This window comes from Poecilia latipinna, unplaced genomic scaffold (assembly GCF_001443285.1).
Source record: "Poecilia latipinna isolate Pla-1442-1.1 unplaced genomic scaffold, P_latipinna-1.0 Scaffold1061, whole genome shotgun sequence".
NCBI classification, from domain to species: domain Eukaryota; kingdom Metazoa; phylum Chordata; class Actinopteri; order Cyprinodontiformes; family Poeciliidae; genus Poecilia; species Poecilia latipinna.
In genome coordinates this window covers 31787-50265 of record NW_015113677.1, presented here as the reverse complement: position 1 = coordinate 50265, position 18479 = coordinate 31787, and the positions used below count along the sequence as shown (strand labels likewise).

The window sequence follows — 18479 nt, the reverse complement described above, 5'->3', positions numbered from 1 at the left end:
TGTTTTTAAGGCCTTAAAACTTGATTAATTTTCACAATGCTGCAGAAACTGAAGGTGAACATGAGACTGCTGTGTTTTTGTTTTTTACCATCTCCATAGAGCCGTCTCTGCGTCATGCTGGATGTTTCATAGGTTGGCAGCTGACATCCATCATTGACTTCAGTGGATGTCTGAGAAATCTTCACAATGCGGTTTAACCAGATTTAGATGAATGCAAGTCTGAGAGTATATTGTGTGTGTGTGTGTGTGTTATTTATTGTGTGTCAGATAGAGCTGGCCCTTTAGAGCCGCCCTATTAAGGCCGTCATTGCTCTTTATCCTTCCTCTCCACTGATCACCACAGAGAACAGGAGAATGAATGGCCACCAGCCATCGCCATTAACAATTAAGAGTTACCTAAAGGAGTGTTAGTGAAGAACGGTTAGAGGGGTTTCATTTTAAATGAAGGCGAGGCTCAAGTTCCCGCTCCTTTATGAGGGAGGAAACACTGGAGCTTCAGTTACTCCTGGTAGGAATTACATTTGCTGCAGAGCAAAGGAAGCATCTGTGTGAAGCAAAGAGGATCTCTCTCACTCTTTTTTTTTTTCCAGAAATGTTTCATTTACAGTTATTGGTTGAGCAAAATTAGAAAAAAAAAAAGGTGGAAAGGTGAAAGCTGAAACTTTCTTGTAGAGTTTGGGTTGAATGGGTGTAAGCAATCAGGCAGAGTAAAGGCAACTAAATCAACATAACAAAGCACTTCATAAGCTGGAAACTAATAAATAATTACACGGCAGCCAGAACTGTGGGCTGCCGGTTATTCATGACCACGGACCTAATTTCTAAGTCATGTAACATAAATGTGGAATAAAAAAATAAAATAAAATAAAAAAACTACACAGTAATCAAGAAAAAAGGCTTACTTTAGAAGAGCAGCTATATTAAAGCCCATAAAGTATTTTTTCTTGACAGGATACTTTTTGCATGGAGAATTATGGATAACAGAATATTTCACATTCTGTCTATTTGACCGGATATAGCCATTGTTTCTATTGTTTGGTGTTTCAGTGGAAAAAAAAAAAACAGTTTGCAAAAGTATTGTCTCATTTTGTTGCATCAAAACCACAAACTTCAATGTCATTTTTATTAAGTTTTTTTGTGACAACACATAGATGTGTTCAGTCCATCAATCAGAAATGAAAGAAGTGATGATTTATTTAGAGACGGTGTCACCACTCTGAGAAACCGCATTGAGATATTTCAACAGTGTGTAAATTAAATAAAAAATGAAAAAATTTAAATTTAAAAATGTAAGTTTGAGTCTCTGACAAGCCAGAAAATCCACAACTCAAGGGACCAGCTTGAATCTCTAAATCACTGAAGGATTATCATGTCTTTATGTACTTATCTTCTGAAGGCCCAAAGGCCAAGTAAAAAAAAAACAAAAAAACATCTGATTCAGGCTCTACAGTTTAAATGCGGCACTTCTTAACAATATCTCTAACAATTAAAGATTAAACCAACCAAAACTCTGCAGAGAGAATCGGGAGAAACAAAATGGCTTTATTTGTTTCTCCCGAACAAATAAATAAATAAGTTAAACCTGTTAATCCGTGTTCAATTCAACACAATCCATTTTGACATCTGATTCAGCAACAAGGCTAATCCAGGCAGCTGAAATCAATAAGTATAGTCACTCATGCTCATTTTAAAACAAAAAATAAATAAATAAACAAGTGTTATTTTGTGTAACACATGTCACAATTCCACATTTGTGGAATTGTGACATGTGTTGTCACAATACATGTCACAATTCCTTGACATGTATTGTGACATGTCAAGGAAACTCCATGACATGTCACAATGCAGTCATGTTTGTTTATATGAGTATAAATGAACTGTAGCGTGGAGAATTTGTATAAAGTGGTCATTTATTTCAGCTTAAAGTAAAAACAATTGAGAGAAACTTTTTACATTTTTGATATTTTTCTCCAATTTTCACAAATTGGGATTTTTCTAGAAAATAATGTTGCAAATCCCATCCATCCATCCATACATATAAAATAAAGGAATAACAGAAGGGACATAAAATCATGCACATTTACACCTGCACCCTGTTTAAAATCACTATTCAACCTTATCTGCATGTCTGCCGATTGTGAGAGACAATGACAGCCTCCGATTTAAATATAGGCATCCACAGGAAGAACAAAGGAACTTTATATTACCAAAGAGTGAAGTGCATCACTGAAAACATTGAGCCACTGCAACTTTTCCTAAAGCTTTACTCTCAAAATGAGGAAAATGAAAAATACAAATGGACTGAAACTGCATTTTGTAAGCATTACTCACAAAAAACATGCCAGTAGTTCTGCAGAGTGAAAATTGGCTTTACTTATTTTGAACTTGAAAACAACACCAAAACAGAGCAAATTGGATAGAGACAGAAAAAAACAGACATTTGCTTTCATTTTGTGCTTTCTGTCTTAGAGTTTTTATGATTCTTATACACTCTTTTACTGTCTAATGTGGCCTGATGTAATAAAATCTACCCACACACAGCTCCCTGCCCCCACACACACACCTTCCTCTGAGTTATATATATGCGTCAGCCTGACCACAAAGAAATGCACACAAAAAACCCCCGACTGAGGGTGCACCACAGAAATGATCAAATGCAGCACTATACTGCTGATAAATGGGCCAAAAATAATCACATTTTTAAAAAATGATTTTAAAAGAAGTGTTTAAATGTTTTGTTAAATTACTAAATTTTTTTTTTTTTTTTTTTTTTTAATTAGGACTTCGTGTTATAGGACAGCATGAAAAGCTGTAGCAGGACTTGAAAGTCATTTCTGGAAAGACGAATGGAAAATAAAACTTCTGTGTTTAAAGTATTTACTCGGTTAGGTCGAATATAAACACGGCGTCGGCTAAGTTGGTTGCAAAGTTTAGCCAGGCTTCGTATATTTAGAAATGAATGTAAATAGTATCTAGTAGAGGCATTTCAATTGAACGTCTATGATGAATATTATTCATATTTTCCATCTAATCTGACCTAAATCCTCGTGCTTCAGGCTTACGACGGCTAAACTGTGGAATACTTATGAGATCATAGAAGCTCGTTCTCTCACATATTACCAGGGCACTCTCGGATTCCTGATAGTAGTAGTAGTTTGATTTTTTTATTTTTTTTTTAAATGCCCAAACTACTAAATGTTAAGGTTTGTGGGATATTTTCTCCTTTAATAACGAACCAAATGTTTTATCTTGTTCAACTGCAAGACACTTCATTTCATCTAAGACACATTTATAACTGGACGCCAGCGCTTTTTCTGTAAACTTTTGCTGACATGACAGTTGACGGCCCGGGATCCACAAACATGATGCAGCACAGCAAGAAAAAAAATAAAATAAAAATCTACAACTTCATACTAACGAGACACACAAACAAAGACTAAGTTCAGCTCATTTTAGTCATGTGAGCAGACATTAAAGTTTTAGTTTTCCTTTCTTGAAGTTTTATTGCAAATTTTGGTCATTTTGTTAGTTTTCATCAACAATAACGAAACACAATTTGATATTAATATGTGTATCGGTACCAATAAGGGCAGATCTACTCTGTCTATTTCTATGAGTTATGATGTCGAGCTTTATTACTTATTTTACATTATATTTAGATAATTGCACTTTCTGAACCATTTGAAATATTTTCACGACTGACCTAAGTAGTCAATGTTTTTTCTGGTTTCTTTATTACATTGACTGTTTTACACTAACTGCACTAACAATTAGGAGTAAAGCAGCATGTAAAAGTGTTTGTTTTTACATGTTTGACCAAGCTTGTGGAGCTATAGGTGTATTTAAGCATCCTGTACTGGTGCAGAGGTATCAAAGATTGTGTAATTCAGTACATTTATATATAAAAGAAACACTTCAAGTCAATTCAGAACTGCTTTTCCGTATCATATCGGTATCAGCCGATACTAAACATCAGATATCTGTATCGCATACAGAAACCTAAAACCTTTTCTTTACATTAAACTCTTTGCAGTTGGGTTCACAAACGTTTCAATTCAAACCAACATCGAGTTCATCTGAAGTTTGCAGCCAAATGGGTAAAGAACAAAAGCAGGCAGGTACTCACACTAGAAAGTGGTAGAGGAAGCATTTCAACCCCGCGGGTCTTTCTAGAAAGTTGTAAACATCCCCCTGCATGCTAGTCTTAATGTAAGGACTCTGGAACTCCTTCTGATGATGGCGCAGCCAACTGGAGCGAGGGAGAGGCGGCGGGACGGGGGTAACGGACGGCTGGCTGTGTGCGATCTGCAGCTCCGGGTCCTTTGTGTCAGCTGGAGGTAAGCAGGGGAAGCCTGATCCATTATTCACCGCCGGGGGGTCCATCTCCAGCGAAACTGGCGAGTAATGGCCGACGTCAGGCACGGGGACCCGCAAGGCACCGCAGCCGGCAGCGGGACCGGTGGAGGCAGCCAGGTCCATCTCCTGGTCCAGGCTCAGGCTGATGCTCGTGCCGGCACATCCGTTGGGGCTGCAGCGTATGAAGGAGCTCCGCATCCTGCTGCCATAGTCCCGCTGCACATGGCAGGTCATGTGAAAGGAGCGTGCTCGTCTTTCCCCCATCGTGCCCCTTCAGGACGGGCAGAGGGGCGCTAATGAGGACTTTTAAAATCCCGGTGGTTCTGGCCGAGGTTTGCGCAGGAGGGAGCAGCCCAGCAGCAGGTGAGAACTAGCTACCTGCGGCGGAGAAGTGTGCTCTTTGTAGGGCCGCATGGGTCTCCATACCTAAAAAAGGAAAAGGTGACAGGAGTCATGAGGATGCACATAAATCAAGTTTGTCTGCGTGGGACATTTCAGCAACAAGGCAGTTCGAAGTGCTTTCCATCATAAAAACACATAAATCCACAATTGAACCATCACATTTTGCCAAGTGCCGTCATTACACATCAAAATATTGGTTAGTGTTTAATTTATTATGGCACAAAAGCAACTCTAACCTTGTGGGGTTTTAGTCTAGATTTAAAGTTTTGGTTGTTTTACAATTTTCCAGGTGTTTGTTACAGATTTGTGTTGCATAAAAGCTGAATGCTGCTTCTCCATGTTTGGTTCTGGTTCTGGGGATGCAGAGCATCATGAACTGGAATCAACTTTGCCCTCTAATGTTGTGCTACCCGTTACTCAATATCTTGAAACTCTTCTATATACGTAGTGCTAACTTCTCTCCTGTGACTTTCTCCTTGATTATTCCTTTTCAGCATGACAGCAGTAGCAGTAGTAGCAGTAGGAAATAAACAATTTCAGGTCGCAGTGACATCTTGCCCACCCGGGTGTACTTGTGAACAACAGGATTTGGATTTGCACTTTCGTCACACACAGAAACACATCTGCCAGGTATGTGCAGCTCGTTGCGACTGGGAAAGTAGGAAATTTATATTCCCAGTTCCTTCATAAAGCTACGCTAAGCATCAGTCCACCAGTCTATCTGCATGTCGCCGTTCCTATTGTGCATTTTTTAATTTTGTATAGGGAGAAGGAAGAGCGTTGCGCAACATAAATAATCACCCAGCCGGAACACGGTGCGCTTACTAATAAAATATAATTTAACGAAGCTTCGAGGCAGATAATTTGCCTCGAGGAATTTTAATAATCGAGGCACTTGAATCATTCGAGGAATCGTTACAGCCCTACAATACATGTTAGGTAATTATCTAAGCACCATACTTTCAGAGTCTATATATTCTTTTGATGTATAAACAGCTGATGAAAGCCGCAACCAACTTTTTCAACACCTTGTTGATATTTAGCTTTTAAACAGAATAAAAAGCTAAATATCACCTGATTTTCATTCATAAAAATAGTCTTAGTCGATTGCTAAAGTTAAAGGTTGCATTTTTGTGACCTCTGTGAACATAATAACATTAAGAGGTAACGTTTTGCTTTTATGTAATATTTTGCAATGTTCCCTTACAACACACTTTCTCTCTCTGAGGATTTTCTTTTGTGAAACCGCCATCCGGCTGGATTGCCCTGGATGGATGTCAAACACCCCCCGCCCCGCTCCTCTTCCATCTGGAAAGGAAAAACAGATGCACCGCATGGACTCTGAATATATTTAGAGAAAATAATTCGGCTGTCCACACCAAAGTGTAAGCCCGGGAATTTGAGCAAAACATGTTGCGTTAACGTGCAACTGAATAAAAATAAAATTAGACTGATAAGTGAAGAAGGTAACAGTGATCATGTGCATTACTCTCCCTTTAACTTTTTTGGGGTTTTATAATCTGGCCACATTTGCACCAGGTTGGATACGGTGCGAAGCAGAACCTGCTAGGAAAGCTGCTGATATCTTTTGAACTTTTTCACATCTTGTGACGTTAAACAAAAAAAAAAAAAAAGCCACATTTGCTTTGTTGAGACTTTATGTGATAGACACTCACAGGATAAAGTCCCAAATTGTGGAATGGAAGGAAAATGATTTATTTTTTGTGATTACAAATCTGTAAAGTGTGGGTGCACAGGGTCTGTGACCTGTGGCTTCACAACAGTTCTTAGTAACTTTGCCTACAAATAATGATAAACAAAAGAAAAAACATACAATAAATTGTGGTTATGGGAGTTTGTTTTTTTTTTTTACAGCAGAACGACACTGAAAGTACCAGTAATGTTTAATATTTTCTTGTCTTTCTTTTTCTTTTTACATCATTTTACACAAATATTGACACCCCATAGAAGATAATCTATCCTTTTCTGGCACATTCTGATATTTTTTTCTGTATTTTAAAACCCAAAAGTAGAAATAATAATTAATTAAATAAATAAATAAATAAAAAATCTAATTATAAATATTTATTTTAAAAAAATTTGTAGGTCATGTAAGACTTGCTGCACTAAGCAAGTTTTATTTAGCTGGACTGATTAAAGAATTGACTCTGGATTGTAAAGGTTGCTGAAATTTCTCAAGCTCAGTCAGTCTGGATGGAGCAGATTATTTACATAAAAAAAAAAAAGATATGGCAATTTAAAACCATTATGCTCACGGAAAAAGTAACTTGTGCGTATATAAGGGCAGGTTGACAACTCAACAAAACGCCATCTTCATTCATAAAAGCCTTCAGTTACAGGTTGGGAGGGCAGCTTGTTGTATTACCAGGAGGGAAACTGAACCAGGTGATGACATGCTCAGGCTAAATGATCGGAAAATGTCTCCTGGGGCAACAGAGGGGGGCGGCGGCAATTAGGAGCAGGTACCCCGTCCTCAACTATAGATGAGATGGTGACAGGACGGTATCGGAGAGTTTCTGCATTTAAAAACCGCATCCTCATGCCACACACAATGAACTGTCAGACAGGACTCCAATTACCGGGTACTGTTGTCTAACTTTACGTTAAACTGAGTCGCCCCTCCAGCTTCAGGAAGCAAGTTAAACAAGAAGTTGAGTGTCGAAAAATCCCCAAAAGAAGCATGCGTGATCGCTGTTTATTTGATGCATTGAGAGAGAGAGAGAGGAAAAACTTGTGATGGAAAGTATCCTGTATTATTATTGACATATGCTCGCTGCAACAGACGTATAAAACGATAAATGTCACCAAAAAAATATCGGATTTACCTTGAACTCCAAGTTGTAATCTGCAAGTGATGCAAGTTCCAACTGAGACGAGCAGAAATCCCTTCTTTTGAGCTTTTCATTAAAACAAACTCCAGTCATGCATTGCGCATGATCAATAAATCATCCAGCAGCGTTCAGAAACAAAGGCAATATCGCAAATGCAATCAAACCACCAGTCTTCAATCGGTTGCTGCCCTCGGGACCTGTCTCCTTGAAGTGCATCGCAGCTGCGCCTGGCCGAGTGCTGCATTCAAAGTTTATAGGAATTGACAATACTGATGATCAAAGTAAACGCAATCATCACCGACTGTCCAAGCAAACTAAAGTTGCAAGCGACTCCTTTTGTTTGATATGGTGAAATTTTTTTTGAAAAAAATATAGTGTTTTTTTTTTTTAAATAGTATTTTGTTTGGGAAACTGAAAAATTGCAAATAAACACAGACCAAGCAGCTCTGTATTATTTTTAGTTTGCAATATAAAATAAAATGACTGTTTGGACACTCAAAGATGCTTTACAATGCAATCAGACATTCCCACTCAAACTCACATTCACATGTGGATGAAGGCAAAAATACTGGATTGAAGCCACATCTGCCCTGGGCAGATCAATATTAATATCAATATCAATATCAATATCAATATCAATAATATGATCACTTAGGTTAATATTCTACTTGGATATCAATGTTGTTGTATGTTGCCATTTTTAATCACCTTGACACTACAACTTCAGATTTAAATTTTAAAAAAGTTTTCCACTTGCATTTTATCTATTTGTTAAATTAGGTTTTGACCTACTGTTTAAGTCACTGCTTTAAAGTGAAGTTTAAAACCAGCAGCTGAAGATAAAGACTTTGTACACGTCCTACTTAAACAGATAAATCTATTTGGATCACATAAAAATAATTTCATGGATGAGACATCACAAGTAGTAAGTTCTATAGTTTTAAATTTAAAACATTACTTAAATTTAAAACCAAAGACCAAATTATGAAATACAAAGTCAGAGTATGAATCGTCAATGGCAAGACGATTTCAACTTTCACTGTCATAGTTTAGATACAAAGTCAGAATTAAGAAGATTATAATTTTTATCTCATCTAATGACTTTGAAAATGAAAATAATCTTATAGTTAAATCTCACAATTAACATTTGGAAAACTGAAATGATGACCTACATGACGTTAAAAATTTAAACCATTATCCTCTATCTCACAACTGCAATTTGTATGTAATAAATATGACAAAAAGTTTTTAAAAATTGTATTTGTATCTCACAATGATGACTTGAAAATTGATATTATCAGCTTATATCTCACAACTATGGCTTTATATCTCGTAGTCCTGAAATACTCTTTTAAGTGGAGGAAATGGGCTCCTATTAATAAGCGAGGGTTTATTTTAATCGAGTTCAGTGTTGGGGAAATATTTATTGTTTGTGGCTATTTTACCGGTGGTCACTGAACGCAGCAGCTGTTTGGAAAGCAGCAGCTGGCAGAGGGAGAATCAACAGCTGGTCAAGCGCGTTCATGGAAAATAACTAAGAAGATAAATAAAGAGAGGATACCATCTGTAATTGTTATAACATCCTTACCTGAGCCACAGTGTGGAAGAATTGTCCCTACCTTACAGTAAATGAGAGCTTGAAAAACTCTTTTCATCTGCAGGAGGCGCTGAAACGCTCTCGACGAGTCAACTTGGTCGTTTCGCGGTTACCACATATTGTCTCTCGTCGGTGTCCGTAGTCAATGAAGCGGGTGAAAAAACATGGCGTCCTTTGGTAGCAAGGTTTTTCTGTTGCTAGGTCGAACTAATGTCTCTGGTGTGGGTTATAGGAAGACAGGAAACAGAGCCACATATGCTACGGCGTTGACAGTAAACTCTTCTTCTACAAATAAAGGTGAGTTCGTCTTTGGAAATGCTGACTATGCTAAAAGAAATAAAGAGCTACTGATGCTGGCTAAGCTAACCATATGAAACTGTTAGCAAAGTCAAGTGCCTTCATTTCTTGAGGCTATGCAGAGTTAATGGTGATGGTGATTAGACTTGAAAACGATTTGGTCAGATTAAAAATGCTTTGTCGTCTTTGCCTAAATGTGGACAGATCAGAGTAACTGTGATCCCCACCGTCTTTTCATCTAAAGTCAATACTGTTTGTATGAGATTGTAAGCGAATTTTGCTGTGATACAAGACAAATTTCAGACATACTCTGACCATTGTGTTGTACCATGTATGGCGTAAAATCATTTTTTTGGGAGTGAAAACTTAAAATAAAATAGAGCTTGCTTTTGTGTTCAGCGAATACGGAAAATGTCCGTATGTCTCTAAATTAAATGCCTCATTTAAATTAGAGACATTTGATATGACACCTCTAAATTAAATGTCAAATATCAAAATAATAAGTTTTTGAGTTACATGCAAAACATGGCAAGTCAAGGTCACTTAGTGTGGCAGCATCATGGTGTGGGGATGTTTCCCCCCCCCCCCTGTCAGGGAAGATGAAGAGAGATAAATGCAGCCTACAAAGGTTAAAAGCAATAAAATTATTTAAAATCAAAGATTTTTTATGTGTGAGAAAGGCCTAGTCAAAGTTTAACACTAACTTCAATTGTGATTCTGTGGGGAAATTTAAAAACTGTTGAAGCTGAACTAATTTGCAAAGATGAAATGGTAAAACTTTCAGTCGTTGGACATGCATAGTTCTTTATTAATGAACATACTGCTACAGCTTTTTGGCTTTTCTTATAAATAGAAACAGTTTATAGCAGGTAAAGTAATATATCTTTGATAAAACTAGAAATCCTGTCAATTTTAAATCTTCCAGCGAGGGGCGGTAAAGGATCCACTGGCAGAAGACCAAAGAGAGGAGTAAGTTAACACAAGACCTACCAGCAATATTATTTTACAACTTTCAAAATTATCTTCACTCTTTTTTTTTTTTCTCTTTTTTTTGTACATTAGACTGGGGAGCCTAGGACTGAAAAGATGGCACTGGATCAGGACTGGACCTCAGTTTATCCCGCAGCGACCCCCTTCAGGGCCAACGCCGTCCCTCTTCCTCTGCGGATGGGCTACCCTGTGAAGAGAGGCATTCCACCAGAGAAGAAGGGCAACTTGGAATTAATAAAGGTCAGAGTTCATGCCCTATGAAGAACCAAAGCTAAATAAATAAATTAATAAAAAATTAATTACGCGGTTCTAGCTTTTTGAATTACAAATTTTCTCAGAAATGTAAGATTTATTTCTCCTGACTAGCCAAGTTAGTGCTGCTGCTGCTGCGCTAGTGGAGCTCCTCTTGCTGTATTGCTCTCCCCTCATGGCCGTGTCTCTGTGCACGGATTAGCAAGCAGCAGCTGCCCCATCTGGACTCGAGTCACTCGCAGATCCACTACTTACATTCGTCACAGCTGGAAGTCAGCCGGGTGGCCTGACGATACTCATTTCCTTCTGCCTGCAGGAGATAAACTGCTGTTTGTTACTTACTTGGCTTGAGTACTTGAAACATCACACCTTAGAGATTATTATTATTATCTACACTCATTTTGACATTATATCAGGATATTTCATATAATTTTGTGTTTTACGTAATATTCTCTTTACCCAAAGGATGAGAGGAGGTTTGTTTTCCCATTCTGTCCATCATTCCTTTGTAAAACTGGTATTGGTGCATATTAATGAATTAAACCATTATTGAAGTGTTTATTTATTTTATTCCAACAACTTAAACCCATTACATTATAAAATAAATGACACCCAGAGTTAAATTTATGAAGCTACTGTTTCTGTTAGTTTTAGTGATGACAGCTAATGGCGAGCCAAAATTTTAGTTTCTTAGAAAACTATTTTTTTTTTCCTTTTTTTTTTTTTTTTTTTTTTTTTTTTTTTTTTTTAAGTCTTGACAATTATCCAAATTGTAAATGAAGCTGGTAGTTCACTGAGTGCTTTGTTAAAGCACATTGATGGAAAGTTTAGTGAAAGGAAAAATACTTAGCAGCTTCTCATTCATCCCACCAAAAAATCCATCTTTAACTCTCAATAACAAATTTTAGTAACAAGTAGAAAATAATTTTCATCAGATCAAATGTAATTTTAAATGTAGAAAGCAGTAGTAGCATTAAATAAAATGCCTTTCATGGTAAAACTGTTTATTTTCCAGCTACTAAGCCATTATTCCGGTGTAAGTATATATATATCTATTACTAACAAACATGTGAAAGGTTAGTGAGCAGATTAAAATATGGAGGGATAAAGGCTGGACTGAATTATTATATCCATCATTACATTAAAAGGGCCATTAAAGGATTTCACGTTTTATTTTTTTATATAATCTGCTTACACTCATTTATTCAATGAATGCTGTTTTTTCTGATGATATAAAGCTTTGTTATGATTCCACATGCTTGATGTCATCGTGTGTGTGTGTGTGTGTGTGTGTGTGTGTCTACAACATGAAACAGAGGAGTTTTATGAAAAAGAATTGGGTGCACACATTTTATATTTATTGTAGAATTGCACATATAGATTAAAACATAAACATGGGTCATTGTTTAGATTACCACCAATAAGCATCTGGAACAATTTTGTCTGAATATTTCACCACTTTTTTCCAACTGATTTTTTGTAGGGCTCTTTTAAATTGGTTTGTTTTTCTGCTGTGGGTCACACTTTTAAAATCCAAATATTTTCAGTTTAGCATCCAAATCTTAAATGTTCATTTACTTTAATGCTGATGTGTTTGAGAACATTATCTTGTTGGGGAAAACCCAGAAAGTTTTTTTTTTTTTTTTTTGCTTTTTCACCATCCAGCTGCTGATTGGAAGAGGTGGAGAAGTTGTTTTTAGTAATAAAAAAAAAGTGTTTAAGTTCCTTCTCGTATCCAAATCGCTACATGATCTTTTTGACTTTGTTTCAGATACCAAACTTTTTGCATCTGACACCAGCAGCTATCAGGAAACACTGTGAAGCTCTGAAACGTAAGCACTCAGTCCAGGATAATGTTATTTGCCTTGTTTAAAGGTATTTTCTTTTTGGTTTTCATGAGTTTTAATATGATAATGTTATCTTCTCCGCTGCTAGCTTTCTGCACAGAGTGGCCCTCGGCCCTGGACACCGACGCCAAATGCGACGAGCTCTTTCCAGTTAAAATCCAGAGCACAGACTACGTGTCTGCTGGGCCCTCCATCAGGAATCCTTCAGCTCGCGTCGTTCACATGAAAGTGAGTTTCCACGACGATCGCTCTGAAAAAGTCCCGGCCGCTGTTTTTACCTGACTGAGTTGAACTTGAATTGTTTCTCGAGATTACAGATTTACACAGCAGCCAGTCGACGCAATGACACAGACATTCATTCACAAACAAAACACTTTGCATTATTAAACCGACAGATTTGCCCTGGACTTAGTTGGTTTTTCTTTTATTTATTTGCCCCCCCCCCTTCCCTCTTGCTTCCCAACAGCTTCCACAGCAGGTAAGGGGGGGGGGGGGGCAGAAAAAAGTTTGCCATCAACATATTTTTGGAGACATTTTAATATTCCACTTAATCCTCGCGCTACCACTAATCCATCAATACCCAATCCTTCTTTCAGACTGAAGCCATACATGCAAATACATGCAGAAAACCAAGAACATGATCACTTAATATAAACCAAACGTAAACATACTGAATATATAAACGAGTTGAGAAAATACAGTTTGCTCTGCTCCGGTTAAATTTAGTCAGAAAATGCAACAAAAGCGACTCTTTAGAAACGTGGAGACATTTGGGAAAAACATGACGACAACATGAGCTTCTGTATCCATAGTTGCATACTGAGGACAGTGAAGATTCTGACATTAATAGTTTTCTCTTGTGTCACATTTGCTATTAATCATCAACCATCTGCTCTCCTGACACATTGCCTTAGATTATAGCAGCAAGGTAGGAATTAGAAATTAATCCAGGTGGATTAGGCTCCAAGATGGATTGGAGAGCAAATCTCTCAAAGAGGAATCACAAATCTAGAGCAAATTCATCCAGATTCGTATTTCTGCATGTAAAAGAACATTTTCTTCTCTTGCCATAACAGACGAGTTATATCTGTGCGTGTTTGCATACCTGATGCCTTGAACTTGAATTGCAACAGGTATGTTTTTAAAAAATTTGATGTCATCAGAATGTTATTTTATGATATTCTATACATCCGAACGGTGACTATATTTCAGTCACTTAATTAAACACTTAAAATTAGGGCTGCAACGATTTTAACTTTCGATTATTCTGACGATTAGTCGGATAAAAATGGGCACATCCTAGAGATTTTCCATGTAACAACTTGAGCCTTTTTTTAATATACTGTATTAGAAATACATTAAGACATGCAAATAAGTAATAATAAATTATTAGAAATTATTCAAAGCTGAATTGAAAACTTTGTGTAATTTGTTTAACGTCTAAGTGCGTCATGTGACCTGCCCTCCAGGTAAAGTTGTCCAGTTTGAACCTGGATGACCACGCCCGCAAGAAGATGCTCAAACTTGTTGGGGACAGATACTGCAAAGACTCAGACATCCTCACCATCAAAACAGAAAGGTAAACAACACCGCCCCCCCCTGAAAACACACAATCCTAACACAAATCAAACATACCCTTAAATATCCCCCTTTTCTGCCCCAGCTGCCCTCTGAGGCAGCAGAACTATGACTACGCCATGTACCTGCTGACTGTCCTGTACCACGAATCCTGGGTAAGTCGAGCAGCTTGTCTTTTTGTTTTGCTCACTCTGTCGTGTCAGGATGCACCCGTGCCTCGTTTGCGGGGTTTTTAGGTGAATTGTTTGTGCCTCTTCAGAATCCCCCCGTAAGTGTCTGACCTTTACTTTGCTGACCTTTTTTTTTTTTTTGTTTTCTTTCAACTATCATCCGCTCATTTAAAGGCCAACTGTTCAGTTAAAGACCCGCTGTCGCGTTTGGTTTGTTCTCAGTTGGGCTTGAGATGAGATGTTTCTGGAAAGCCTTCCTCACACCGCAGCGTTAAATGGAGGCAGTGCCTCTCGGGTTTCCACTTATGTAATCTGTGTTACTTATCCTTTATCCTTTAATATACCTTTGAATTTACAGATTTATCTGTTTAGTACGTACTTGTCTGTCACACTTAAATGCTTCGGATTATCAAACATATTTTAATATTTGGGAAGGATAAATGGAGTAAATTTTAAAAAGCAGTATTCAGATTATGATTTCATTTATTAGAGGAAAAAAAAATTGTCCAAACCAGCCTGACCCTGTGTGAAAATATAATTACAGCACTTGCTAAATCCTGGATTAGTCACAAATTTTCACAAATAAAAGTATAAATGGCTTTAAAAAAAACATTGCATTTACTAGTGTGAAGAAAATTGGAGAACAAATTGGGATCAAAAGTAATATTTAAGGTTTCAGTTCTTCAGTAAGGTGCAGCGAGAAGCGATATCCACTAATGAAGAAAAGATGGAACAGGGCGAGATCGGCCTGCCAAAAAAACCATCTAAACTACTGTAGCCTTCACTGTCCCCTGTAAATATTAGTCATTTAATTAAAAAAAAATCCAAAAATGAATTTAAATTGTGAAATAAACCTAAAGTTGGGTTTAAACCAGACTTCTTTAAATCTGTATTTTAATATTTGTTTCTTTTATACAATGCTTTCAAGTGGTTGACATATTAAGTAATAACAAACTGAAAGGTTTTTATTAGGGATGCACAACATATCGGCAGGAATATCCATGTCTGTCTGATATCGGATATTCAAATTGGCCCAAATTCTCATATCGGTTCCCAGTTTTTATGCTCTTTTCATGTTTCCTTTAAGGCCTCGCAAATAAACTTGCCTTTGCTTGGGCTTACTAGTGAGAACCTAAAAAAAACCCCTAGAAAAATAATTAAAAAAAAAAATAGAATAAAGGTTTTAAAGTGGCTTAGTCAAAGTCTGGACTAAAAACCAATAAATCTGAATTCCCTCAGCTCCAGATAGGCAGGTGGGGTAAAGAGTTGCTAACGGTCTTCCAAGCTCTTGTTGTTTAGGGGTCAATTTTTCTCAGTGCCAAGTTGTTTTGGATGGCTTTTCATTCTATAAGTTAATTGTTTAGGAAACTTTTGTTGTTATTTACTCCATTTTTTTCTAATATTACATTTGGTTTGATCAGAAACATTTAAGTGCTATTAAATACAAAAACATTTCATACCCATAGTAAACAACCAGCTTGTGCCGCATGTTCTAGACTTTATTTTCAGGATTTTTAAAGCCTTCAGCTTCATATATTCTTATCGGATGAGCCAGCATTTCTCTCCAGGACAGAGAGCGATCTTGTCCACTTTTCTTGGAGAGCTAACCCCATTATGGAGGCGACGGAACTAAATAGGCAGGAGGACGGCAAACAGCAGCCTTGTCCAGTTGACATTTTCTCCCTGATGAGTAAAGAAAAAAAGAAAACAGACGCCCCTATCAGGTGTTGGACCACACCATGTCAGCCTCAGCGCTGTCCCTACGCATTTGGAGCCAGGCACATAAAAAGAAAATGACTCTCTTTGTTGTCCAACCTCTGCTTGCAGGAGCTCTTCCTGTCACGGCTTGGCCACATTAGCGAGGGGAAGAAAAAGAAAACTAAAAAAAATCTCCCAGTCAAGAAAAAGGTGTTTGAGTCAGGAAGCAGAACATTGTCCGCTGCCCTTTCGGACACACAATGGAAGGCACAGTGCTTGTCCAGCGAGCTTTTGGACGACTTTACAGTGGAGCGGCGATCGGGTTGTAATGCTAGCCCACAAAGGAGCCAATTGTTAGCAGCCACTGAGGTGATAATATCTCTCCACTTGGAGAGGAAGACCTCGGCTGCTAATTCCAACGGGTGCTAATCCGAATCAGCTCTGGAGCTGACTGCAAGAAACCTTTCAGTAGCATGAGGGGGAGACTTGCTTCCCCCCTCCCCTCCCCACCCTACCCCGCCCCACCCTGTGCAAAACACCTGTCATCTTCCCAAAACGGATTTGTTTGAAGGTACACAAACGCAATCAGGAAGAACAGGTGGCCTTTTGTCTGCGAAAGGCCTGGAAAGTAAGCTGCATGCACACTGAACAATCTACTCTTTGATGGATGCTTAAACAGTCATTGGAAAAATAGTTTTGCTTTTTTAATTAAAAAAAAAAGTATGTGTATGTGTGTATATATATATATATATATATATATATATTTCTACATATCCAGTGGAAGGACAACAACCTGCTGCAACCTGTTTTTTCTAAGCTAAATAATTGAATGTGTTGATGTTTGGTTTTCTGGGGCGTTTACTGATCTATGAGGTATCGTACTCTGCTCCTGGACCTGATCCAGACGGGGTTTTATGAGGAATCAGATGCGTATCGCAGTAAATGATGGTCATTAACCCCAAACACCTGGATGGAAGCGCCACTGATGGCCCAGTCGCCGCTCCGCTTTAAGATAATGGTTCTTATTGTTCTCCGGGGAACCCGATGACGGCTGAACAGGCAGCACACAGAGCAGGAGAAAATAACTTTGTTAGAAGATGAGATATAAGATATTTAGCCTTTGTTGCCAAAAAGGGAAGTGGAAAAAGCAGTTTCAAAGTTGTTTAATCTTTGATCTGTTTTCACTCAGCAGGAAAAATGCAGTGCCTATATTACTCCAAATCTATTCATACTATTAATTTCCCTTGAAATTCTTCATTTTTGTCAAGTTGCTACTGCAAATTTCTGTATATTTTATGGCGGTTTTGTGAGTTACCTCAACACAAAATGGGGTACAAATGTAATTAAGGTGGTTTTAAAACATTTAACTCAAAAAAACATCTAAAGTGTGGTGTGCATTTGTCTTCATAACAATTTGCTCTTAAAAACCAAAACCAGATTCAGAGAAATTCTCAGAATAAATACAGCCATCTTGAGAAAGTCTAAAAGAATTGTTTTCAGACAAGGAGATTTAAAAAGCGCTATTGGTGGTGGCAGCATCATTCTGTCGGGATGCTTTTGTTCAGCAAGGGAAAATAAATGTAGCTAAATGTAGGATGATACCAGGAGAAAACCTGTTGGTGGCCACAAAAGACACTAGTGCAGAAAATGGCGTCATCAAATCCAAACCAAATCCAAGATTCAGTGGTTGATGCTTACAAATGCTGTACTGTGATTTCATATTGTCCTGGTGGTGTGAAGCCGTAGTTCCACATATTTCCTTTTTTTCCCTTTTCAGAAAATCGAGCCGTGGGAGGCAGAGAAAACCCGCGCAGACATGGAGGAGTACAGCTGGGAGGACAGCACGTCCCAGAAGAACATCCTGGACACGCTGCTGCGCATCAACGCTACCGGAGAAGGAGAGGAAGCTGAAGTGAGAGAGCAGCTGCTGGGAAGAGAGGAGGTGCTGGAATATAAGGACTCAGTCGAGACGCTGAAGAATGAAGAGCCGAGCGAGAGCAACATGCTGCGGTACAAGGAGGCGGTCAGGAAGGTTCTCAAGGTGTGAAATCGTTAAAGCTGATAAACATTTACAGGACGACAGTTGAAAGCATGTTAAGCAGAATGATTTCAGCTGTGTTATTCTGTTGCCAGAATGATCTTGAATGTCTGATGGTGTCAGCAGTATTTATTTTCTCAAATAAATTTGCTGTAATATCCAGTATGTGGTGTTTTTAATACAAAAATAAAAGCAGAACACAAGAAACTGTTTGAGTTTTCTCTTCAAAGCAGGAAAGATTTCATAATAAGAGCTCCATTCAGTCAAAGAATCAGCTTTAAATTTGATCATACTCATCAGGAAAGAAATGTTTTTTTTTTTTTTTTTTTTTAAGGTCTGGAAAAAAACTGGAAAAACGGGGTTCCCACTTGGCCAGTTGATGTCAACAAAAGTTTAAAAATA

General features: G+C 37.9%; 2 protein-coding genes across 2 annotated transcripts in view; one reads left to right on the top strand and one right to left on the bottom strand.

Moving 5' to 3' along the window:
* kcnq1.2 (potassium voltage-gated channel, KQT-like subfamily, member 1.2) overlaps nt 1–7875 on the bottom strand; it is a 230990-nt gene extending 223115 nt beyond the window's left edge. The window contains exons 1-2 of the mRNA XM_015051688.1: nt 7605–7875; nt 4127–4782 (exon numbers count right to left, since the gene is read on the bottom strand). Coding sequence (XP_014907174.1) covers nt 4127–4620 — 494 coding nt within the window. The 5' untranslated portion in view covers nt 4621–4782; nt 7605–7875. The remainder of the gene's footprint in view (nt 1–4126; nt 4783–7604) is intronic.
* Nucleotides 7876–9282: 1407 nt separating this feature from the next.
* On the top strand, nt 9283–18283 carry mrps35 (mitochondrial ribosomal protein S35). Its single transcript, XM_015051689.1, has 8 exons — nt 9283–9504; nt 10430–10473; nt 10567–10734; nt 12518–12578; nt 12682–12821; nt 14063–14172; nt 14257–14326; nt 17817–18283. Exons 1-8 carry the CDS (start codon nt 9372–9374, stop codon nt 18084–18086), a joined length of 996 nt encoding a protein of 331 aa, XP_014907175.1. The 5' UTR covers nt 9283–9371; the 3' UTR covers nt 18087–18283.
* Nucleotides 18284–18479: the final 196 nt, after the last annotated feature.